The 27137-nt window shown below is 37.1% G+C and overlaps 1 protein-coding gene across 2 annotated transcripts in view; it reads left to right on the top strand.

Moving 5' to 3' along the window:
• The first annotated feature begins 4521 nt into the window (after positions 1-4521).
• The window catches only part of COMMD10 (COMM domain containing 10), a 104280-nt gene continuing 81664 nt past the window's right edge, over positions 4522-27137 (top strand). For both annotated transcript variants that reach the window (XM_032205873.1, XM_032205874.1), the window contains exons 1-5: positions 4522-4576; positions 4674-4764; positions 6480-6590; positions 8166-8321; positions 22835-22945. In XM_032205873.1, the coding sequence (XP_032061764.1) occupies positions 4545-4576; positions 4674-4764; positions 6480-6590; positions 8166-8321; positions 22835-22945 (501 nt within the window). In that variant the 5' untranslated portion in view covers positions 4522-4544. The remainder of the gene's footprint in view (positions 4577-4673; positions 4765-6479; positions 6591-8165; positions 8322-22834; positions 22946-27137) is intronic.

The raw sequence follows: 27137 nt of genomic DNA, 5'->3' as shown, positions 1-27137 counted from the left end.
TAAGACCTGATTGATTCTAGGTAACTGCAGTAAAGTGACTGGTACTCGGATTACCTTTAGTGCTTCAAAATGATGGACAGTTAGTCCTGGGAGATGTCAGACCTGTGACTGCAGAAAGTCTAGATACTTCAGTCACAACCTCCAACCACTAAACTATTCCTCCTGCCTTCAAATGAACTTCTGCATATTGGCACAGCGCCATTCAATTCTATTGCATTATTTAGAGAAAAATGTGTCCATGCCATTATTGAACTTACATTAGTATGTGCCAGCATTTGTTGAAGTAACTCTATAATTTGCCAGCCTCTGATTCATGCAAACACAGAAACCCATAAATTTTTTTTTTTAAAGTACTTTGAAATCTTTTCCAGATAGTTTCCATGGCCTTTTTAACCTCCTATAAGAGCAGAACTTTATATACATCCAAATGAAAGTAGAATATAGAGTTGATAGACTTCAGTGGGAAAACCAGAAGAACTTGACTGAAGAAATACAGATTGATACTTTCTAGATATTTAAATATGCCTTAAAAAAATATTTGCACCAAATTGATTACAGTTGTTGCGGCTCTGCTGAATTTCTTAGCTAGTAAGAGCAATACTGATTGTAGCTTCTCCTTTAACATGTTTTTCATAATCTTATAACATTTTAAAATAAATTATGCATGTTTCAGTGGATGATTTTGTTTGATTCCATTCTGTTAGAGAAATGGATACATCAAGTCTAAGCTAACAATTTAAAATATGCTAGAAGGCCATAGTTACATTCCATTAACTCTAGTTTATAATCTTCGCATGAACCATTGAAAGATTTTCCATCCTATTATTTGTAGAGGGCAATATATTTTTTACCCACTAGCATGACCATGCCACTACTGACCTGCTTTCACCTCCACTCAGGTGCAAGTGTATGAATGCTGTTCCCTTACAGGATCATGTCTGTTCATGTTATAATGGAATAAATTGAAGTCCATTGTCCATGACCAAATCTCCTGTGTGCTCACAGTTGCATTTCATTAAAGGAGTAGGCTGTGCAACTCTGATTTCTGTTGCGAGTGACGACACGATCCAAATAATTTTACTCCGTTCACATGAATAGATGTGAGTGTTCACAAATAAGCATAAAAATAGTATATAATAAACTGACACATAGGACTGATAAAGTGAGAGTCCCCCACCCTTATTCAATTTGAGCAGAACCCTGTTGATTTTAACGAGATTATTCACTCAGTGGAACTCAAATAATGGCATAGAAAGAATGGCACATTGTTTCTTAATGGTAACAGTCATAGCCAGCAACAGGGAAGTATTTATTTCTGACAGACATGATCTAACTGAAACACTTAAAATACATTTTTTTTTTTTTCTCCAACAAGATTTGCAGAATTGTGCTATTTAATATTAGGTAAAAGCCCAAATTCAATTCCTGCCACACAATTTTATAGTTTGCTAACTGAAATTGCTTAAGCCACCTGTGAGATAATCGTTAGCAAACGAAAATTGATGTGAAACATTACTATTTTATTTTCACTGAGTTGTAGGACAATTATTTAGTCAGTAAGTGTCAGGGACATTGTACAAATCATATCCTGAAGGAGTTCCAAACACTTTTGTAAAGAACTTTTAGAATTGTGGAAATAAGGAAAAATAACTGTGGTAACTGAAAATGAACAGAATGACACTGCAAATAACAGCCTGTGGCACTAAAAGTGGACCAAAAGGACACAAGAAAACAGAGAAAATTATATGCTCAAAGAAAAAAGGTACTGGTAGGCTTTCAAGAGCCTGTTATCCTCAATACTAGATAACCTTTACTCACTTTCTACATTTTTACTGCCCACCTGTCTTGACAGGTTTTTTGTCTCTCTATGCTTTAAAACCACTAATGAAAGAACTTTTAAAACTACCTTATGCAATACATTACAATGCTGAAATAACCTAGTGTAGAAAGTATTCTGTAATTCCTAACTTTACATCCTTTTCATGGTCTATATAGTCTGTTATCTCCGATAGTCATACAAGTATTTTAAAAAGAGATCATGTCAGAAAGAGATACCTAAATGCATTCTAGCTTAACAGTTAGGTGATGAGAAAAGTCTGTAAAATAAACCATAGGAAAGTAACACAAAGGTTTGTTCAATATTTGTGAAAAAAACAGAATACACAGCTCAATTTCTGGAAATGCAAAGCAGGTGAGCCTGAGCTTTTCAAGACAGTTTTATTGTAGTAAGATTCCTAACTCTCATTGGCAGTTAAATGCTCTGAAATCTCAGTCACTGTGCTTAAGATTTTGTCATAGGATCTGAGCAGATGAATCTAATAGGCCCTACAACATTCATTTGCATGTCTAAATGGAACATTTGGGGTCAACATTTGTTTTAACTATACGGATAGTTAAGGAAACTCATAAAATATGTTAAATTGGGTAATTTCACTTGCTCAGTGAAAAAAAAAATCTATTATTCACATTGAAAAATGTATCACAGATGTGTGCAAAGCAACAAGAAATGAATGGATGTACATGTCATCATGACTTTTTATAATTTATTTTTATGAATAAATAATGCCTTTCTGGCAGTAGCCTGTAGTAGCCTGTAGTACTCATTGCTGTGTGTTATTTACTTTCTACACGTTTACTACCCTATCAGAAAAAAAGGCATGAAGAAAAAAACATGTAATTGTGCACTTGAGAGTACCACCTCAGGTTCACTTCATTATTTATTATTTCCAATCAAGTCATCTTATTCCTGTCACTGAGTCTTTGATCACAGAATCACATCAGCCTCCAGAGGTCTCTAGTCAAACCTCCTGTGTGCAGCAGGTCCAGGTCGCGCAGGTTGCTCAGGATCATGTCCAGATAACTTTTTAATGCTTATTGTTTTGGCTGCTCATTTCAAACATTCATTTGATGCAGCAAAGCGTGAAAGAAAGCACTTTAAAATATTACAACTTATATATACATTTATAAAAGCAGAGAACTGGCAGCAAACCCAAGTAGCACATACCATACCTGCATCAGCTAGAACTTTTTTAAAATAAGTAAGCAATTGTCTAGACTTGCAGTCTCCCTTGCTCATTTTGACTGAACAATGTTCATAAAATCCTGCTCTCCGGGGAGACTTCCTAGAACACGAACTTACGTTATTCAGCATGGAATGAAATACTCATTTTTATTTTCCAGCCAAAAAAAATTATCACAAGAATAGTGCCTTTTCAGTGCTCTATAAAGAAAAACAGATGAAATAGTTGACCATAATTACATTTCAGCCCAGAACAATAGCATGACAAATGTTGCTGCCTTTAGTAAGATACTGCAAGTCCACCTTCTGGTAAGAGTTAGGACACCAGGCCTCAGCCAGGAGCTCTCACTGCAAAGCTCCAGTTGGGTACAGCCAAGGCTGCTGCTCCTCTCATGCTGACGATGGTTTAAGGAGGCCTCCATCTGCACAGGCCATGGCTGAAATCTCAGCTGACCTTCTGCTGGAGGGTGGGAAGGCCCTGCAGAGGGACCTGGACAGGTTGGGTCGATGGGCAGAGGCCAGTGGGATGAGGTTCAACATGGCCAAGTGCTGGGTCCTGCACTTTGACCACAACAACCCCATGCAGTGCTGCAGGCTTGGGGCAGAGTGGCTGGAAAGCTGTGCAGAGGAAAAGGATCTGGGGGTGCTGGTCGATGCTCACCTGAACATGAGCCAGCTGTGTGCCCAGGTGGCCAAGGAGGCCAACAGCATCCTGGCTTGTGTCAGGAATAGTGCAGCCAGCAGGAGCAGGGAGGAGATCGTCCCCCTGTACTCTGCCCTGGTGAGGCTGTACCTTGAGTGCTGTGTGCAGGTTTGGGCCCCTCAGTACAAGAAGGACATCGAGGCCCTGGAGCGTGTCTAGGCTAAGGGCACTGGGGTTGTTTGGTCTGGAGAAGAGGAGGCTCAGGGGTGACCTTACTGCTCACTACAGCTACCTGAGAGGAAGGTGTGGGGAACTGGGGGTCGGCCTCTTCTCGCAGGTTACTAGTGACAGGACCAGAGGGAATGGCCTTGAGTTGTGCCAGGGGAGGGTCAGGTTGGCAATGAGGAGGCAGTTCTGCTCAGAAAGAGCTGTCAGGCGTTGGGACAGGCTGCCCAGGGAGGTGGTGGAGTCACCATCCCTGGGGGTGTTCAAGGAGAGGCTGGATGTGGTGCCTGGGGACATGGTTTAGTGGGTGACACTGGTAGCAGGGCGATGGTTGGACCAGATGATCTCAGAGGGCTTCTCCAACATTAACGATCCTACAACTCCATCATCTACCACTAAAACCCCCTCACTTCACAGACCCAGGGTTGCAGCGGGCCCATCTGCAACACATTTCTCACAACTCCCCCATTATCTCCACATCCCGCCTGCCACCACCTCCTCCCCCCTTCGCGCCCCGCCGCCTCACCTCCCGCCCGCCCCTCGCCCCCACCCCGCCTCCCGCCATTTCCCCCACGGCGGAGCCCCGCCACGGCACCGCCCCGGGCGGCGCTTGGCCCCACCGCGCCGCCGTTGCGGGGCGGGGCGGCAGCGGCAGCCATGGCGGCGCCCGTTGTGCCGGAGACCGACAGGTAGCGGCTGCCCGGCACCGGGGCGGGACCCCCCCGACCTCCCCCCCCACCCCCTCCTCCTCCTCCTCCTCTCACCTCCTCCTCTCCTTCCCCGCAGCATCCGCCGGGCCGTGTCGCTGCTGAACGCCGTGGACCCGGGCCGCTTCCCGCGGCTGCTGTCCCGCCTGCTGCAGAAGCTGCACCTGAAGGTCGGGGCGGGCGGGCGGGGGCCCCATGGACGGGGCCGGGGCCGGGGCCGGGGCTGGGGCTGGGGCTGTGCCCGCAGGAGGGGCCGCTCCGGTGGGCGCCCCCCCCTCCATCCTCCCCCCCGCCCCCCCCCCGGGCCGTGCTGTGGCCGTGGGCCAGAGCCTGGGGAGGGGTGAGGTCGGAAAGAAGCCGTAAACGGGCACTTTTGTCACCTTTTCCTGCCAGGTTTTTTTTTTTTTTTTTTTTTTTTTTTTTTTTTTTTTTTTCTGGTTTCGTTCACTTCTTTCAGCGGCGTGGCAGAAGGCACGTCAGGAGTCCGTTTCGCCCCACGGTCAAAAAGTCGAGCGGAGTTTGAATCTGGTTTTGGCACAACATGTTGCAGGGGGAAACAACAAGCAAAGTGTTAAAACAGAAATGATTTTGTTGAGGGTTTCTTCCATATATATATATATACATACATGGAAGAATGTATGTATATATATGTGTATATATATATACATATATATAAACACATATATACATGTTTATATACATATATATATGTACACCTATATATATGTACGTATAAATATATGTATTTGTTTATATGTACATATAAATATATACATATATATATTTATAAATAAATATATATATATTTCAGTGTCACATCTTGCATATTCCCTTTTTTTTTTTTTTGTTTAGAAAGAAATAAGAAAGCAAACACGATCTGCTTTACGTGCACATAAACACTAAAACATCACAGGTTAGAAGTAGCGCTGACAGAAAATAAAACCTTACTACAAGTCATAGCTCCGAGGCTGTAAGGGCTATTTGGGTTATTTGCTGCGATTCCTGATTTCTCCCTACCAAAATTACTAGCTTGCGTGTTGCTGATATTGCAGTATGGTTTCTAATGATTGAAATAACATTTCCATTTTGATATTCTTGCTACAAACTCTAATCACTGAAGTTTTTTTCTGTAATTGCCTCATTTTGTTTATTCTGACAGCTCAATTGCTTTTTTTGTGGAGCTTTGCAGTTTTGGCTTATTAAGTGGCCTAAATATGGTGTTTTGATGTTTGTAGCATCAACTATTAGTAATTACATTTGAAAAGATGACAATATCTGCATTTAAATTACTCTTTAATTTACTGTAGTATAATAAACATAACTGCTGTATTTAAAAGTACAGCACGTTCTTAGTAATCTTCAGTAATATGGTGTGCTATAGATTGTACTGAAATCTGACTTTCAAAACAGCTTACATTAGGGCTTCATTTTCTCTATAACAGCGTAGGCATTTTTCAAAAGGAGAATCTGGAGTGGAAGAAGCCTGCATAAGTAACTACAAAACTGCTTTGCCTTCAGTTTTCTTTGGAATAGTGCACTTCGTACTTTTCTTCTTTTTACTTGTAAAAGTTTATTGGAGACAATCTGATGTAGTCAAAAGATACGCATTTCCTTAGTAGTTCTCAAGTTTAAGTAGAAAGCATTTTTTTGTGGTGTTTTTTAATTGATTGTGATAAAAGCCCACAATATCGTGTAAATCTCATATTCATTGAGATGAAACATTGTATTACGTTGTCTTTTTCTGCCGGAGAAGGGCTTTACTTTATCCATTTAGAAAAACAGGACAAATACTATGTTTATAAAAATGGGGAGAAAGCTTTTCTTTGGGCAAATATGTTTATGGCAGCCAAATGGAATGTCAGCAGTAACTATTTTTGTGCTTCAGGCTGAAAGTAGCTTCAGTGAAGAGGAAGAAGAAAAACTTCAAATAGCTTTTTCGTTGGAAAAGCAGGATCTTCATCTAGTTCTTGAAACTATATCATTCATTTTGGAGCAGGTACATCATTTTTATCATTGTGAATTTTTAAATATATATTTTTTATCAGATTGTGAATTTAAAATATAGATGTGCAGCTAAAAAGTAATTTGTGAAAACATGTATCTGTAGTAAATTATGCATGTCTTGTGGGCATGATTTTACAGCTTTACTTTGCACACTTTGCTGATCTGAATTGGACTCATTGCATTTGTGGGATGAGTTTCTAAATAAAGTAAATAAAGGCGATGGAAACCACCTCTGTATGGCTGTGAGGGAAATACTGGTAATAAGGTGTAGTCTTTCCTCTTATTTTTAGGTGAGCAGTAAAAGAGCTGTAGTTCTAGTGTCTGTATGAGTAGGTGACCGCATGATGTACAGCTAGGGGACTGTTACACAGAGGAGGTTCTCTGTTTCTGCTGTGGTTTACCACTCAGGTGGGTTGCCAAGATACGACATTTTAAATAGGTAACTTTATCTTAGAGGTCAAGACAGCCGCAGTGTTGTTGATACAATCCCATGCAAGTACAGTGAGTGCAGTCTGTGTTTGGCGTGCATACTGATGGCAATCAGGTATGTCATGAGATGTGAATCGTCCTTTCCTGCACGTGTCAATTTAACATATGAGTTAGCTTGGTTAACATATTCCACGATATTAAAAAGAGAACAAACAGACAGTGAATACATGAGAAGTTAAAAGAAACACTGGTCACATCCAGACTGGAATTTCGAAATTTCATCTCAGCCAGACAGGAGTTTACTTGTATTATTCTCTGTTCTTAATTTAATTTGTCTGCTTTAGTATAATTACTGCGGGTGAATAGAAAGAGTAGTTACATGTTCCAGGACTTACTGTTTTTTTGCATTTAAAAAAAAAAGTACTGATCAGTCCAAAGAAGATTCTCAGGTGTGATACATGTTGCATGAGGACTCTATGTTCCAACTGGTTTTTTTTAATTTTTTTTAGAATAGCTGCTTGTTCTGTCAAAGCATACATTTTTTAATAGCCTTTCCATCTATATGGACCCACAGAAATAAAGCTGCTGCATGGTTTTTGCTGTATGTGTTGATTTTTTTTTTTTTTTTTTGAGGGGGGAAGGGAAGGAATAGAGGAGATTGGGAGGCTGATGGAGTCCTGTTTTTAAAGTGGAGGCCTGTCTATGATATAGAATGTTTGTCACTAAAATCAATGCTCATGTGGGTGTAATTGGGAAAAGCTGTCTTTTTTTCCTGGTCACAGTTGACCTTAAAGCCTTTTCTTTTTTTTTTCTTTTTTTTTTTTTTTTCAGTGATGGCAGCTTTACCATATTTACAGTGGAGAAATATAGAGGTATACTGAGAACTAGTCTACATATACATTTTTCATAGTTTGTCTGTCTTGAGGAGACTCATTTGTAATACTGCACTTTGAGATATAATTGGGATAGTTACGCTCTGCTCAGTGAAAGGGTTAATATGAACAGGGTGTTTGCAGTCCCACAGTAGAGTTGCTAATTAAAATCTTGGGTGGATATGATGGCCATCTGTGGTAGAATTTTGCTGGCACAATATTTAGAACAATACTTCAACAATAGCAGTTATTTTTCATTCAAACAGGCAGTTTATCACAATCTGAAGCCTGCTTCGCTGCAACAACAGCTGCAAAGTATTCACCTGGATCAAGACAAAGCTGAAGCGTTTGCCAGTGCATGGGCAGCTGCAGGTCAAGATACAATCGAAAAGTTCAGGCAGAGGGTTTTGACCCCTCAGAAGGTAATTTTTTTTTTTAATTTAAGAGAGTAAAGCTATATAGCTGTGTTTTAAAGCAAGAAGTCTAAAATACAAAATTGATGACAAGTCAAGGTGCTGAAAAACAAAACAAGAAGGGTGCTTATTAGGTAGTGGTTAAATGTGGTCAGGGTAGTGAAGTTTCATTGGATCTTTAGGTGTAAATGATCACATCTGTGAGCAGGTATAACATACTGTGATTCTTAATAAGCCTTCAGCTGCATTACGAGATGTGTATACAAAACTATCAGTGTCAGGATCAAATAGTTCCACAAAACTGTTGAACTTAATTGATCTTGCTTTGCTTTTATTGTTGCTATGTATCTTGCTAGTATAAAATTGAGTTTGTTACTCTATGATTTGTTTAGTGAAAAGTACATAGGAAATAAATTTGATAGATAAGGAATACATAGTACACTGACAAAATCAGAACATAGTTTGTAGCAGCAGCTTTTAAACTTTTGGGTGTAAAATGCACATTTTGGGAAGACATGTCAGTGACAAAGTCTAAAGATATACACGATTGCATTGCAGTTGATTTTTTTCCAAGTACTTAAACTTGATCATTTGGAAAACTGTGTAATTTTAGACACACAACTTGTAGAGTTCTGCACATAAGAAAAATCTACTAACTAACCAAGAAAATGGCTGATAACACACACACCAAAAAAGAAGAGTTGCACATAATATTTTTGGCTTCTGTTTTTTTTTTGTTTTTTTTTTTTTAATAATATTTACAATGCCAAGCATACAAGTTTCAGAGTTTAAATGGTCAGAGGTACGCTGATTATATAGGTAAGTATGACTTTCCATTTGAGAGAAGTGAGCAATCTGAAAACAAAGTGAAATTATAAGTTTGTAAGGTTTACTTCTCAGAATATAACGTGTGCTCTGAATGGGAGGTAATTCTGAAAGTACTGCACAAGAATTTTCGTGAGACAAACTATGCAGTGATCTCTATTTTGCTGCTTGGTTTTCAACAAATGAGAATCTAGTGCAAGCAACTTTGGTCATCATTTATTTGGAATTCTAGCTATGCTAGAACTTGTACCCTTCACACCTGTGGTCCTTCTGTGACTTCCTTCGGGGATGACATTTCTGTGTTTGCATCTGCAGTTTTGTGTGAGGCCTGCAACATTGAATACTTCTGGTGTGTTTTATGGCTTTGGAGACTCTTTGTGCCTTCACCACCATCTCATGTAATGGAATAACACTTTGCTAGTGCTTTACATCCCATAGAACGTAGTTTTAAACTGTCATTTGTAATTATGCTTGCACAAAAGCAACTATAAAAATACAGTGTCATTCGCTTTTTCTTCTAACGTTATTTACATAACTAGCCTGGATTGCAGGTTGAATATCAGCTCAAGTATGAATGTATGCCTTAAGGTATAGTTTAATTGAACTGCTTGAACATACTTTCTCAGTATGTTTTGAAAAACCTGTAAAGTCTTTATTCTGTAGACTTCAGTGTAGTGAGACTGTGATGTTCAAGAGAGCATTTCCATAGCCAAAGGATTAAATGCACAGAACTAATTGCTAAAGCACGGTATTTTTTATTTTTTTTTCTGCTAACAAGGCATGTAGGAGAAAATATTTAGGGATAATGGAAGAGGAACTAGTGATCTCCTTATAAGACACTACAAGGTGATTCATAAGACTATGAGTGTAGTAGATGGCTGCACAAGGCTTTCATTTATTACCCTCTGTATTCTGTAAGTAGTTGTATATTAGCACATATTTGCTATATTGGTGCACATTGAGAAATAGTGGGCTAAGTATTGTCTTAAGATATATTGTATTAGCAAACTCTATAAATTTTCATCAGTATCTCTTGAATTACTTTAAAAAAAAAAAGTTGAAATACTGGAAAACACTTAGGGACTGATTGTTTTTTAGATTGGTTTTACAATTTAGATTTTTAGACTGATTTAGAGATTATGTTAGCTTCTTTAAAGAGGTGTATCTAATTATTAATACTCTCTGGAATGTATATATGGTTAAAACATTGTTTAAAAGACCTGGTCCCATAAATGTGCCCTCCATATATAAGTACTTTACAAACTTGTTTATGTGGCTGTGTGCAAATTCCCAGTTTGCTCACTTCTCCCACAGAAGGAATATGTATATATGGCAAAAGGAAGTGACAGTTCTCTCCTCATACTTGCCAGCAACATAATTGCAAGATAGTTGAAGCTGGCAGGGACCTCTGGAGGCCATCTGGTCCTCAGGCAAGGCTACGCAGAGCAAGCTGCCCAGGACTGTGCCCAGGACCGTGCCTAGGTGACTTTTGAAGATCCGGAGGAGGGAGACTCCACAGCCTCTCTGGGCAACTTGTGCCAGTCTGGGCTTAGGCACCCTCACAGTAAAAAAAAAAAAGTGTATCCTGATGGTCAAGGGAACTTCTCGTGTTTTGGTTTGTGCCCATTGATTCTTGTCTGGGCACTGGGCATCACTGAAAAGAGCCTTGCTCTTGCAGGGAGGAGGATATTTGCACCCCCCATTTCAGGTCTTCATATATACATTGATAAGATCTCCCTAAGCCTTCTCTTCTCCAGGCTGAACAATTCCGTCTCTTAGCCTTTCCTCACAGGAGAGGTGCTCCAGTCCCTTCATCATCTTCATGGCCCTTTGCTCGATTCTCTCCAGTGTGTCCATGTCTCTTATGTGCTGGGGAGCCCAGAACTGGAACCGGCACTCCTGGGTGTGCATTCACCAGTGCTGAGTAGAGAGAGGAGAACGATCATGTCCGTTCACCTGCTGGCAATGCTTTGCCTGATGCAGGCTTAGGACACCACTGGCCCTCTTTGCAGGAAGGGTGTGTTGAAGGCTCATGCTCAGCGTGGTGACCACTAGGACCCACAAGCCATTTTCTGCCAAGCAGCTTTGTAGCTGTTTGCCCCCCTCCCGCCCCCAGCCTGTACTGGTGTCTGGGGTTGTTCCTTCCCAGGTACAAGACTTGTTACTTCCCCTTGTTGAATGTCAAGAGGCTTCTGCCAGCTCATCTCTCCAGCCTGTTCAGATCCCTCTGGATGGCAGCCCGACCCTCTGGCATCTCAACCATTCCTCCCATTTTTTTGTCATCTGCTGACTTGCTGCAGATATGTTCCTCCCCTCCCCATCAGCCAGATCATTATGAAAGAAGTTAAAGTGGGACTGGATCTGGTATTGATCCCTTAGGTACACCATTAGTTACTGACCTCCAGCTAGACATCACGTTACTGATAACCACCCTCAAAGCCTGGCCGTTCAGGGATGTTTTGGTCTGTTTTACTGTCTCCTCATCCAGCCTGTACTTCATCAACTTCTCTGCTAAAGCGTTAGGGGAGACGTTGTTGAAAGCCTTTCTGAAGTCAAAGTAAACAATGTAACTGCTTTTACCTTGTCTACCAAGCCAGTTGTTTCACCATAAAGTCTTATCAGGTTGCTCAGGCATGACTTCCCCATTGTGGACCCATGCTGGCTACTTCAGGTCACCCTTTTTGTTCTTTATGCACCTGGTAATGGCTTCCAGGATTAGCTGTTCCATCACTTTCCCAGGGATTGAGATGTAGCTTCCTGGCCCATAGTTCCCTGATTCTTCCTTCTTTAAGATAGCATTGTTTGCTTTTTACAGGAATCTTGAATTTCTTTTTTTAATTTCTTTGGTTTTCAGACTCACGTTTATTCACGCTGTTTATGGATGAAGCTGAATTCACAATGACGCTTTTTTGGTCAAATCTTGTGCCCTGTAGTTCTATTGTTGATTCAGATTCTAGGAATTTAGGAGCTACTGTATGGAATGAGAAAATCTGTTCATTGTGTCTCCTGCCTTTGGCACCTCAGCTGGAAGTGTAGCAGTAGAATACTGAAGTTAACCTATTTGATGGAAAATTATGTCTCACTTCGTGACTTAGAAGCCCTCTTACATCCCTAACACTGATTGCTTACCACTTGTGAAATATCCTGCTTAATAAACACAGAGGTTTCAGATTGTGTACTGGCAGGATTTCTGATTTTTTTACCACTTGAGTGCAATTTTGCTAAAGTGATATGTATTCATTTAAAAAAAAAAAAACATTATGCCTGGTAGCTATTGAATTAATTGGTATTGCTTTTTTATTATGAGAAGTAGTAAAGAATAGTGCTTTTTTGTTGTTTTTCTATAAATCTACATCATTTGATTTCTTACTCTGTCATTCTGTGGAAGTCTACTTGTAATCCTTTCTGATATGTCTCTGACATTTCTGCTGTATTTTGAAAGAAACTAATATGAATACAATATTATATGAGCTTACATAAAATATTATTGGTTTATGTAGTGGTTTTATAATATATGTTTTTCTTTCATACTAATAAAAATAGGCTTTCTGGTTGTCACTGCATATTTGGGAGGGACTTTTACTCACCTGTATAGGTGATGTGCAGGACTACATATTAAGTTTGAATTTAGAATACATGTGTATATATGTTGTACACAAGTTGGTCCAGACACAAACCATTCATTTCTACTTTTAGGCAACATAAAATGGTTATCAGTTTTGGAGGTATGCTTTATACTTCAATCACTTGGAACTTTCAGATAAGCTGAAGGAATAGCTGTGGATTGAGTGATTTATGGCCAAAATTAGTGGGTAGCTCACTGTCCAGTATTATTAATTCATAATACTAAGAATTAGTTTTGCTCACCACTCTTCTGGGAGAGTAGGCTTGCATCATTTAGCTTGCAGCAGTGCTTAGCTTTGGACTTCAGACCACTAGCTGTTTGGGGAAGTAACTTCTTACAGATATTTCACTTGTATCTATGTGCTTATAGTGTTTCTCTTAAGCCAAAATTGCCTGCAAGGTGTAGTAGTCTTCTGATTTCTGGGTCTGAGAGTTCTGTGCAATAGACATATGTGATAGTCTACTGGCTGATAGCTTCATTAAGATGACAAGCCAAACTGAATTTGTTAGTACAACAGAACGATTATTTACCAGAATACTGCTTAGATGAAGAATACCAGTCTTTTCTATGACATACTGAACACTGCTTCTGATTGGTAGAAAAAATGTTATTTTTTGAACATAGGTGTTTGAATCTTTTGGTGTGGACTGCTTTGTTGTCCTGAGAGATGAATTCAAACTGTAGAGTTAAACTAAAGCTGTACTGTTTAATAGTATTTATTTTCTCACTTGGTCTTTTCATTTTTATTCACTGAACTATAGTCAATCTTCAGCTGTCCAGGGTTATTAATTATGTATATTCTCCTGTTGTGTTAACTGGTTCTTTGAATGTTTACTCATACCGTAGTCCCTTTATCGTGTTATTTCTGCTGGGTAATGCAATCCCAATCAGCTAGAATGATGTTTTTTCTGTCAGTTTTTTTGTTTGAAGGCATTCTTAATTTGGCCCTTAGAATGAGAGTAAGTGATAAATCTGATGCAAGTCTGATCTGTTTTTTAAATCTTTGGTAATGTATCGGTTCAGAAATCAGGACACATGGATCAGGTTAAAATGTATTTTTTCCTCTCTGTGAAGAAGAGCTAGCTTTTTAGTTAACTCTGAATTCTCATGGCAATTTTCCATTGATTCATTTTCCTTTTCTCCAAAAAAACAAAACAAAACAACCCCCCCAACCAAATAACAATAACAGCAAAAAAAACACCACCAACAACAAACCCAATAAAGCCCCAAAATCACTTATGTTCTGTATATTTTTTTTTTTCTTGTTACTGTGTAAATCTATCTGATTTAAAAGGTAAGTCGACCTAAATTCCTCATAGGCTTGTTGTTTTGGGAAAGTGTTCATGGTATCTTTAAAATATGCATAATAAAAAATATAGTCCTATGTTGCCAAGCAGGAGAAGTTTTTTATAGTATTCAGACAGCATTACTTAATATAATGATGTGTGGGAATGCAACTAGTGAAATTACATTCCTAAAACTCTTGACAGAGCTGTCAGTTCTGTAGCTTGACTTACTGTTTGAAACCATATGGGAAAAATTCTGAAAGCAGTATTCTCAGAAACTGGTCTTGCTAAGGGGTGTATTTGTAGTGTGAATATACTAAATTCCCTCTGCTTAAATGCTGGCAAGTCTATAGAAGTATTTCTCTGAAACACATGCATCCTAAGGTTGTTACAACAAAGAATAGGAGAATTGGGGCTGTGTGCTGTGTTTTGGGGAAAAATACTTTTTGATTTTGGAAGACCTGCAAAATAAGGAGGAAAATGGCTTAAGCAGAAAGAAAATGTCTTTCAGGTTCTGTTTAATTCTTGTTTCACTAATTATTCTTACAGTGACAAAGGTCACAAGAGAGTGTTGTCCCTATGGGCATTGTCACAATGAATTTTGAGCCAACCTGCATGATACAATGCCGTTACAGACAATGGCAAAGAAACACAAATGATGAAAGATGCAGTAAAGACACAATTCAATGCCTACTGAGATTCATTTCAATAGCCAGCTACAGCACAACAGAGTTGCTTTTATTATTCATAATAAAATATGGATATTTGTATTTTATTATTTATATTCCACTCAAACAATATTTTTAATAGTTTACAGTTTTTAGGTACTGCTTCTTGAGGATTTTTAGTGAGTATCTTCCTATCCTTCATATCCCTTCCATTCTCTACCAAGTAAGTGTAAACAGTAAAGTTTACAATGTACGTTTTGAGAATGTTTACTGAAACATTTCTGTTTTTACAGGCAAAATAGCTCTTTTAAGGTTAGAATTGTGTGCTATGCAAATTTCATTTAGCTTCTTGTGTAATACAAACTGTAATTTTTTTCTTTAATATGCAAAAGAGCTTTTGAAATGGGAGGTTGATTCTGGTTTCCAGGCTTGAAATGACAGGTAATTACTAGCATACTTTTTGTGGCTAATAAGAATATGTATCATATCTCTAAAATCTGCCTGACTTCATCTTTCCACCACTGGATCTTGCTGTGTTCTTCCACTAGGTAAACGAGCCAGTCAGCTATCTTTTTCCATATAGGTGCTCATAGACTGGTGTACTTCTTTATTGCCTATCTGTGTTCACAAGTTCTCAGATAGCGCCAGACAGAGTACAACAATACATTTATCTTTTCCACAAAGTGAATCTCTAAATACTATGAATTTGGAAGCTGTTTCTAATGTTTGTCATGTTTGCATTCTGTTTGCTTTTAAGCTAGGTACTTACCAGGTAAAATACAGGTAAAGATGAAAACCTCCAGTAACCTAAATTAGGGAAAAGTCTTTTGAAGTTGTTGCTGCTTAGCACTAGACTTGTACTGATTTCATGTCGTATTATTTCTTTCGTTTCTTTTCTTTTGAAGTTTACTGGTACATTTTGGTGTGTATCTTTTACTTTTTAAAATTCAAAGATTAAAGAAGTGAGGGAGGGTTTTTTTGGATATTGAACTCAGAATTCTGAAGACTGTCACTTTTTCTGGCATATGTGCTACATGAGGATTGCTGAAGAGAAACGAGACTTGATCCTTTCAGGGGAAAAAAAAAAAAGGAAATCAGAAGAAATTAACACCAGTAACCACCTAGGAGAGGGCCAATCTTGGATGAAGAGTCCAGTTCATTTTACACACTCAACAATTTCTTTTCCTTTTAAAATAAAATCTTCGTTTATTTTTCTGTTTTTAATATGGTAAAGTCTTAATCGTCAAATTCTCATCAGCAGTTGTTCATCCAGTAGGGTGATGAATTTATAAATACAGTATACCATTAATTTTTTATTGCCTTTTGAAACGTGGTAGAAGATGACAGTCAGAAACTTTATGAAACTTAAGTGAAAAGCCATTAACTTGCATGAAAAGCCATTAAAGCACACCTTGGTTTTGTCCTTCTGGTATCTCCTCTGCACTAACATTCTTTTACTACATTTAAGAAAAGAACCTTTGAAGGAGTTCATAGTTGAGTGCATATCATATACTGCACATTCTGAATTTGCCAGGCACCGCTTTAAAATGTCTAATTGTTTTTGCTCACATTGATATGATTAGATGCTGTTTCTTGAATCTTATTTCTGTAGTTACCCTACATCTACTTTTAAAAGTATCTCTTACTGGCGGGTTTTCCTTTCCAAGTTGCTCATTTCTGATGTATAAATCAATTTGTTCTATTGTGTTCTCTCCTATAGCATTAGTTACTTAACTACTACAATAATAGAAGCTTAGAATTTAGAATGTTAAATTATCAATATTTATTTTGGACTTTATTTAAATAGCTTTTAAGCTAAGTGAACATTCCATTATCGATGTAATGAACTTGTAAGTAAACTGATATAATACTTTTATAGATGTACATTGGTAGAAATAGATGAGAAGAGTGTAACTGAAAAATAATGATGTTGCATTGTGTATTATTTTGTTTTCATGTGGAAAAAGCTGTATAAAAATGAGTATGTAGACCTTTTTCTTAGAGATATAAAAGACATAATCTCCTGTTCAGTAATATTTGAGTTTTCACAACTATTTGAACTGAAATGCTTCTCAAAATAAGGATTACAGTATTTGAAAATGAATTGGGTGGGTCTACATACCAGTGGAGCATGAAACTAATTTCTACAGCCTTCCCACTTTTTCTGAAGTAGTTTGGGCCTCTGTGTTTTCCACAGAAGACTAGTATTTTCTGTGATACCCCTAGAGAATGAGTCAATAATAAGTTCTTTTTGGCTTTCTGTTCCTATTACATGTTTAAAAAGAAAAAGAAGTAACTCAGATGAAGTCAATTACACTCCTTCATCCTGACCTCAAATTAATCAGCCTGTCTCTGAGGGAAAGTAATTACAGATGCATGTAAACTACCTTGAAAGGGCTTCCTGAGGGTTGACTCAATGTAAAGAGGCTTGAATGTTAGTTATCAGCTATGGAAATCTAAAGCATTATTCTGTGCCATAGGATGTTACTCTGTAACCAAGAGCAGGAATGTCCTTACTAATCAAGTCCTTCAGCACCACTAATACCGCGGAAGAAGTAGTACTATTAGAAGTACTCAGATCTTTGCCAAGACTTGAATTTTTGGAAGGAGTGTTAAGATTTATTTTGAGTTGTGCTTGAATTAGTAATTGTGTCACTAGAGGCCAATTCAACTGAACTGATTAGTGCTTTATGAACTGGATGAGTAAGATTTAGTGTCATACTGTAATTACGTTAGTACACTTTCTTCTCCATCACAACTCTGTGATCTAGTTATTTTAAAGGGTGCTCTTACTGGTTCTTAATTCTGACTGTGGGCTGCAAGCCCAGTTTGCTTTAAAATTCTCATCAAGCCATATCACTCATGTTGAAAAGCGTCTGCAAGCCCTTAGCAACTTCAGCCTAATGAAAACCTTTTGCTGTCTATAAAGGCATATGTTGTTGGGTATTTTTGTTGCATTTTTTTTAGAAAAACAAAATCTAAACCAAAACCAACTGGCAGTGAAAAACTTCCTCTCATATAGCAGTGGAAAACAACATTAAATAGGGATCCTTCAAATACCAACAAAATTATTGAACAATTGTATTACTTTTTTTGGTTTTCAAGCATTGCAAAATATAATGAGAGGAACCCTTTGGCAGTTCTGAAAAATGCAAGTAGCAGACTCCCAAAATTGCATATACTGGTTTGTTTATGCTTTGTTCCTTTCCTGTGCTGAGCTTTCATGAGCTCCATAAACATAAAATTACAGAACAGTGCTACAAATTCAGAATTATTTCCACATTCCCTGTGCAAATGACTTGTTAACAAATGTTAAATTTGGAATTCTGTTTTTCTCACTTTTTAAAAAAACTATTCAGATGTAACTCATAATTTTGAGATGTCTTTATTGCTCTTTGCTAAATGCTAATAAGCATTTCTGTCTCTCCCTTTAGAAATGCATGCACTCACTTGTTTATTTGAAATTCTAATAATAGATATGCCAGAAACATTAAGAAACGTAATATTTCCTGTAGAAAGTTTATCTACAGTTGCGTGTTAGATCATGTTTAATGTATAATGCTGATAAATTTTATTTAGCTGTACGTTCTGAATCGTGTGTGTTCTGAATATATTGCTTTTAGTCTAACAGTAACTGAAAACTATGGATGTATGTTTCACTGTTATGCAGAAATAAAGTACATATTCTGTGAAGGGACACCAAGGTGTTCTGAAAGCAGCAAATACAGCCAAGTGAATGGAGTGCAAGAATGTGAATCATATAACTAGGTCTTCATGATATGTTAAACTTAGTTGTAGCGTGTAACAATCTGAATGTCTGGCCATTTTAAAAGCTGTGATCCCGTTGGTTTTATGTGTCCAAGCAGTGTTTCCAGGCTGTAAGTCTTGCAGATTCAGTGTTTTGTTTACTCATTGTTGCTGCTGTTTTCTCTAAAGTCAATGCCTACAACACTTTCTGTGAGACAAACAGATGCCAAATCATGGATTACGCATGAAGAAAAAATCGTGGTTTGCATGGCATTATGACATCCTGTTCGCACTGTGCTGAGAAGTAAGCTGGCTGTTGCCACATCAGTGAGTTTTGATGGCAGTCCTACTGATTTTGTGTAGTTCCTGCAATGATCTGTTACGATATTGGATGACCTTCTGATAGCTTTACCTTCTAGAAATAAGTCATTTCCTGTTTCCAGTTTCCCATTTAAAATTAAAACAAAGTCCTTGTGGGTGCAGGGAATGTGATGTTGATACACTTCAAAAGCCTCAAATTGAAAAATATCCATACTTTTCTCTGCTGCAGTATCTACTGAGCCTTAAAATATCTTTTCCCTCTCCACCCTTAAAAATACTAGGCCCTGCTCCAGAAGTTTAGAACAGCTAAAATGGAAAGTATTGGAAAAGATGTTTTAGGTGCTTATGCATTCTCTGAATTTCTATTTCCACTTTAAGTTCTCCCTTTTTTTTTTCCCCTCAATTCTTCCACCTAGTTTCTTTTCTCAAATTAAGTTCTATACTTATTTATTTATTTATTTATTTATTTATTTTTTAAATTTCAATGTGAGTTTGTTTCTCAGTCACTTTGGTTGTGTTCTCAGTCCTGAAATTGCAGCCCTACAGCATGCCTCTTCTGGACATCCAGCCTGCCCTTACTCTCAAAGCCATTAACTCTGATAGACTGGCTCGTGCATAGTTAAGATGTTTTGTCCTTGATATTCTTAGCCTAAATTCTTTTGCCAAAGAACACTTACTTGTTTTCTCATTAAGTAGTGTACGATAAATAATAATAAATAATACATCTATTAATCATTGAGAAAGGAAAAGTATCTTCATTTTTTATAACCAGTGTATAAACGTGTAATACTTATCTGATTACTTGAATTTCTCCTTGTTTTCATTTTAATTTGCGGTAAAGTATGTGGGCAGTCAAAAGTGAAAGTGGAGGAATGTGGTGAAAATATGTGGGAGAGAAATAATAGTATGTGAAGACATAAAGTGTTGAGGGAAATGGTGGATCCTGTTGATGTTTTTCTTGGCTTTGCAAAATTATCTTTTGGTTGGAGATCGTGATTACAGTTCGCGTCAGGGAAGCTCTGAAAAGATCAGATCCTCTTACATTACGAGAACTGATGGCTTGCTGGTATGAATCTGCCTCCAGGGCAGGTATAGATGGCCACAGAGAATCAATATGTTTGTAGGGAGGGCACGGTTTGTTTAGCAGTGTAACATCTTTTTTTGTGGCCCCTGGGCACTGGAAGGAACAGAGTTGTGTGTAAGTTCAGAAGCCCAGGCAGAACAAAATGGAAATGGAAGCATCCTCGTGTTTTTGTTGCTCTGAGTCATTTGCAGTAGGATTCACAGAGCAGATATGAAGGGCTTTCGTATGTGTTTATTATTGGTTTTATTAACTATAGACATTTTTTTTCTTTCCTTGTTTTCCAGCCTGCACCTGTTTTTTGTTTTCTAAACATAACTCTAAGCTTAAGTAAGTGTCAATGAAAACTTACAGAGCTAAACAGTACATTTTCAACAGTGATTATTGTTGCAGTGGCAAGGTAGCTTAAATATATCCAAACTACTGATAAGAAAACGTAGAAAGAAGCTAAAGGACTACAGTAATGAGAGCCGTAGCTTTATTTTCATGCTAGTTCTGGAGAAGTACCTCCCTTCCAATAAATGCTTCTCACATAATGTAAGTGCCAATGTTATCAAAGGTTCTGGCACTATATAGTCTCTTCCAATGTTTTATTTTCTGTAGCAAGTATCATGTTAGAACTGAAAATAATTTACAGTCCTTTAATCTTTTGAAGAACTTGGCCCTAAAATATTTACCACTTCATGTCTTCCAAAGGCTGTGCCTTGACACAAATACCATGCAGCAACATGTCACCACTCTCAAAAGGTTAATTGATATTTCAGAATGTTGAACGTCTGTGTAAACATGACCACAGCCAAATACATGTTCTGTTTTTCTTTCAAGAACATAAATAGGCAGACTATTTTGAAACCTTAGGCGGCATGCTATCCATTAATCAAAAGTCATTCTCATACAACTATATTTAGAACAGAAAAGACACATGGAACACACACAAAAAGTAATTTTAAGGTAAAGCAATAATGCAAAAAGAGCTATTGCTGCTGTACAGCTATGAACTCCTACCACAATGCTGCCACATATCTTGTGTTTCTTCTGAGCCTTCTACAATATTCCTTGATAGATGTGTATTAAAAGTGAAATAGAAGACATAAATCTGAATTTCCTTACTACTGATGGCGTGTTTTTCATGCTACATACAGTACACTGTTTAACAGCTTTAAAAAAGTCCTAAAAATCAGTCTTCCTCAGATATTGTCCTTGTCTCTAGTGGCAATGTTTTATAATCCTGGATAAGCTGCTTGCCTCTCTAAGCCTTGGTTTCTGTATTACTATAATAAAGTGTTTAAGTAAGTGATAGAAAGTCCTTTCTAAATAGCGGAGTGCTAGGCTTGAACTTCAGTGACGAGCTATCACATTCCAGAGCTCGCTCACTCTCTCCATGTTTGGCCGTAGTGGTTTGATGGATGCAGGTGGTTTTATCAAAATAGCTAGTATTTTTTTCTGTTGCCTGGTTTGGACTGCTCCCATAGTTCATTTGTGTCCTTCTCTGTTAACCGTTATCAATATTGATAGGGTTCCTGAACTGAATTTTTCCTTCCACTTGATACTAAAACTTAGAGTAAGGCAAGATGCTGAGGTCTTGTTGTTCCTGAGAGGACCAGAGTTTATTTCTTTATTTACTTCATTGAAGTTTGTGGTGAGAAAAAGGTTTTCCATCTGTGCCATTAGCATAATTTCCTGGTGTATTTAGGAAAATTACAGATACTGGCTAGCTCATGGTCCTTGTGTGTTTGTCAGTGCTTTTAATGACTGACATAAGCACTTCTTCAGATATAACCATGCTTTTGGATTGAGCTGTACTTTTGAGTGGGATGAGTGCCTTAGTATTTTGATCAACCAATAGAAGTTCAGAAGCAATCAAAACAGAAAATTGGGTTAGAAAACTAATCTGTTTTTAGGATTTATAAAGTTTATCTTTTAAAGCGTCATTAATTAGTTCATAAGCTTTGGGTATAGTTACTGAAGCTCCACCTACCACAAAATGACCTAGACCAGATTTACAGTGTTTTAACTATGCCTGTACGTGTTATAAGCATGGTTTTCCTTGATTAAATTATTATTATTATTTTGTAACCACAGAATGAAGGCTGAATAGGCAATGCACAATATAAATGATACAGTTACAGTAAGTTTAGGATGTTCTGTCTTTGGGCCGTTCCCATGAAAGATGCTCCCACCATACACTCCTTGTCCCATCTTTCACCTAGGGATTGCTGTCACTGCAGGAGAACAGGACATGCATTGGCTTCTCTGTTGTGTTCCCACCGCAGTGCCTCTGGGGTGGTTTTATGCTGTTGACTTTAGCTGAAGTGTTGGACTGGAAAGAGATTAACTGAGACATGGCAAGCTTACATTTTTACTCAGTGAGCCACAATATTTACTAGCAGAGTGGGGAGAGTAGACTGAAAAACACTTGTATGGAGATTAACTTGCCAGATGGTGAGATTATATATTTCTACTTATCTTTATTCAAGAAGGCTAGGTAGGTTATTTCTTGAAAGGCTTGTAATTCTGTTCTTACGTGCTTTGTTTTTCTGTAAGGTATAACTTGATAGTGTTTGGATTACAGTAGAAATCACAATTTTTAGGTGGATTAACATTTACTGGTTATTTATTTCCTAAAATAAATAAAATAAAAATAGAATCCTGTACTTTAATCAACTTTTGCAAGAAGGGGGAATCCAACCTAGTTTGGATATTTAATTTTCTCTTACAGATTAGTTTCAAGTATAAGTTACTTTTATTTTTGATGGTCACAGGCAGTTTAAACTGATGGATTTGCTTCTAACTCTTGCCAAATTTATCTTGGAGTCCAGAAGAATTTGCAGTATATGCATTGTATAAGAATGGTTAACACTTGTGGAGCACGGCATTGTGTTTGCTGACAGGCCGTTTGTAGATACTGAAAGTTGACCTCCCCAACATATCTACACCATCTGATTGTAATCTAAATTTGTGTTTTATAGCTCGAAACAATTGGATGGCAGCTTAATCTTCAAATGGCTGAATCCATGCAAGCAAAGCTGAAATCTCCTCGAGCTGTGCTAGAGCTGGGTGTTAGCAATGAAGATTCAAAGGTAAGAAAAATGTGCTTGGCAGAGTTGGAATAAATTGTGATAATGGCCTTATATTTGAAGATTTGATGCATCAGTTGGAACTCTTGATTATCATTAGTCTCTCACCAGCGTTTTTCATATTTATATTTTGTAAATCTATGTTATTAAATGACTAATCAATTGGAATTGTGAAGTACTGATGTATTGGTATATAATTTAAGTAGACTGTGGAGCTGACAGCTGTGTTAATCAACTCCGGGCTATGATGTAATGGAGAAATACCAGGAAATACGGCTATTTGGGGTCTATAAAATGTCTTTATATATATATTTTATTTTTAGCATATAACTTGTGATTGGTACTTAGACTTATAATGCCAAGTTCCTTTCTGCCTTCTATCACATTTGTAGTTATATAAGGTATTACTCGTCACTTGCAGCGTTTCTGTGCTAATGATGCATCTGTATGAATACAGCATGCAAGGACACAGAAAGCCAATATTTGGAGATTTTAAGGTAAAGCCTTAAATTCAAGGTTTTTATTGAGTGATGGTGCTTCTGTGCCAAAACATACAAATAAAGATCATTTTGATTCATAAAGCTGTGTCTTAGGTTAGTTAGCATGTTTTAAGTTAAGCACATAAATGTTTGTTCACCTTATCTTGCTAATATAAACTGGAGTCTTTGCTGCTGTGATATCTGTCAGACAATGAAGGAGTCAATACAAGGTTTGAGGGGAAAAATCAGAACTCAGTTCTGCTTTTGTGTTGCATTTAATTTGCAACTTACTAATACAAGTTGATGTTCTAATATGTGGTAGAATAAAAGAATACATGGCTTATGTTTGTGCTCCTCACGAACACCTGCAGTAGTTATATTTTTTAAGCAGTTCACTGCAATCTATCTTATTGAAAGGTAAATATAGAAACCAGATAATATTTTATGCTAAACTGCATTGAGCAGCACTGCATACAGATTCAAATCATTGACAAAATAATTATAAGAAAACATGGGAAAAACAGGATGTTTTCACGTGACAGAGAAAGTTTGCCTATTTTTTTTTTGCAAACAGAATTCAGGAAGTATTTTTTTGATCGTTTCCTCTTGATTTTTGTGGATATAGTTGAATATCCATATAAGAATTAATTTGCAATAGTTACAAGCCTAGAAACAAGAAAAACATACCGATGTGCTCACATTTCAGACACTAAAATTTAAAAATTCAGGTTCGTCTCAATATTATTAGTAGTATTATTAATATAATTTTTAACTGAATGATTGTTATTACATCTTAGTAAAGAGATTAGGTTTGAGATTGGATAATACTTCCCTGTAAACTGACCAAAAAGATCAAAGATAATTAGTTTTTGTGCAATATTTTGCATCATCATGATGTTCTTGTAGAGTAAGTATTAAATTACCTGTAAAACCTAAATACAATGTGGTACTTCTCTTTTCTTTTCTCCCCAGACTTACGTATGTGGCTTTTGCACAGAAATCTGGCATGAGTTTAGTGCATGTGTTCATAGTGATTGTTTTCATTTGTCACTAAACCTTTTTTATTTTTATTTTATTTTTGTCTGTCATTTTTTCTTTTTTTTTCAAAATAATTTGTGGAGGGAACTACTGACTTTTTTTCGAGAAAGACAAACAGCAAGACGCTGTTACAGGAGAGCTTTTGTGGTTTGCTCACTAGGGGACAGTAGTGCTCTTCGTCACACATTGCTATCTCTGCTCTTTTGAGGTAATATTCAGAATCAATTCTGAAGTCAGTAGTTGTGGGAAGCGCTAAGTGTTTACATTTCTAATCAGTATGTAACAATAGAAGTTTGTCTTGTCCATCTACATAACTAGAGTCTATTATTAAAAAATGTACTGAGCAAGGTAAATGAAATTTGCCATTATTTCCACTTACACTAACTGAAAGTAATTTGTACTAATACATTAATGTTTACTACAAGTCACTACAATTAAGGACCAATTTAATCATTTTTTTTCTCAGAAGCTGACATTTAAAATTACTACTTAAATTACTTGTCTAGAAGAAGTAGTCAGAAAAACGTGGATATATGAAAGATACTTCTGCTTCATGAACTAGAATGAGTTAGAGGATCCACTATTTGAGATATATACATAGAATATTTTGTCAGCTTCATATGAAATGCAGAGTAGTATAGGTATTATACCTTCAAAATTCAAAAGCTGGGTGCTCTGTATTTTTTTGTCAGGTGATTTAAGCTATTAGTTAAGTTTGCATTGCCTGGGAAATATTCTGCTTGTGATTAGTAGTGATTACGATCAGATCACATGATTTTTTGGTGAGTACTTCTTGTTTGTTAAATTTTGCTGTTTGTTTATAATCCAGACTTTAAATTAGGTTTGTTGTGGATCTAACAGGTATTTTACATACGTTGTGAAAAGCTTTTCACTGTGAGGTGGTTAACCGCTGTAATGAGTTACCCGGAGAGGCTGCAGGGCAGCCAGTATTGGAGACGTGTAGGAGTCAACTAGAGAGTGCTCTGAGGGATCTGACCTAAGTGTGGAGCTAGCCCTGCTGCAGAACAGGGTTTGGGCCAGGTGGTCTGCCAAATGCTGCTTCCCAGATCAAGTTCTGTGGTTCTAAGCTGCTTTGCAACTTGGTGGCTGATGGGGTTTTGTATGAGGATGGGGGAGAAAAAAAAAACGGTTTCAATTAAAAATCCAATTAACAACTCTTATTACAATGATTCAGAATTTAAAATGTTTAATTGCATTTCTCAATCTGAGGGAAATGAAATTTCTGTGAAGTAGACACGCTAAACAAGCTAATATGATAAGAAACATCTTTTTGAACTGCAAGCTCCTTTTGCTTCCATTCCGACAGTTAAAGAAACGTTTAGAAATAACCATTTACAAACCGATGTGTACTGAGGTCAGCTGTGTGTGGATACTGTCTTTAACAGTACAATTTGTTTTCAAGTTTGTTGTGTTGATGAGTTGCAACAACAGTTTGGGGACTTTTTACAGACCTAGTAGTGTTATTTTTTGGCTATAGTTAGCCAGTAGAGGGAGTACAAATTAATAATCCTGATAATGTGTGCCAGTTATAATGCTGATTTGCAAACAAAGACCGATCCTATAATGTAAGTGCTGCGTATATTTAATATCTCTGTTTCCTCCAGTAGTTTATTTAATAATTATCCATATAGGCATACACTCACACATTCTTTCCCACTGTTAATAACAGTAGTTCCTTAGGCTATTTTGAAAAGAGCTTTCTAAACAACTGGGATAATTCTCCATAACCACAGGAGCCATACACAAAAAATCTTTTGTAGTGGAGGTTGTTGAAAAGGTCTGTGGGCTTCAGAAATGTCACATCATCTGTGCTGAATATCTCACCAGAGGAATGTGAGAAGTAAGACTGTGTTCTTAGAATTTCTGCTGTGCTTCTTTGCTAGCAAGATTCAGTAAGACACTTTAACAAAGAAGGTATTTAGTATTGTGTATTTTTTGTACATAATCTACAGTCAGCATTTATGCTTGAAAATCATCAGGATAAATTAACTATTATTGCCCAGAATTCTCTCAATAGTTATGCAATATTTTTTTAAAGTCATTCTACAGATTTCATTAAGTTCTCTAATTCTATTTTTTTTTTTTTTTCCTGTGGAAGATATTTTTTTTCTCTCTCTCCATTATTTCACATACGATTTTTGTTTTAAACTGCTAAAGACTTCATGATGGCCTTTTTTTGAGGGAGTGATTTTTTTTAAGTGAGTATGGAATAAGTGAGTGAGTAAGGAATCCTATGTATAGGATTCCTACTTAAAGTTCATTAGTCTGATTATTTTGTTTCTTCTTTATACTTGTATTTGAAGAATTTTGTTGTAGGATTTTGCCTGTCAATGTAATACAAAGAAATTCTTGAAAGTTATAAAAGTGCTGGTTTATTTAACCTACTGATGTAATACTTTTAAAAGGAGGTAGATGATATTAAACTGTTACTGTTATAATATAATTTTATTTAATTTTAATTAATTTCCCTTGAATCTCTAGCTGCTTTAAGAGGAGAAAATAACAGTGGAAATATTTTAAATTATTTCTTCTGCAGCCATTTGTTTACAGTCAAAATAGAGCATGCATTTGAAACTGAGATCATAATACATATTCATCATTCTACAGAGGATACGGAAGTCTGGAAATATAAATTTTTTATTTTCTTTTATTGTTAA

Source organism: Aythya fuligula, chromosome Z (genome assembly GCF_009819795.1).
Source record: "Aythya fuligula isolate bAytFul2 chromosome Z, bAytFul2.pri, whole genome shotgun sequence".
NCBI classification, from domain to species: Eukaryota; Metazoa; Chordata; class Aves; order Anseriformes; family Anatidae; genus Aythya; species Aythya fuligula.
This window is presented reverse-complemented; position numbering and strand designations above follow the sequence as displayed.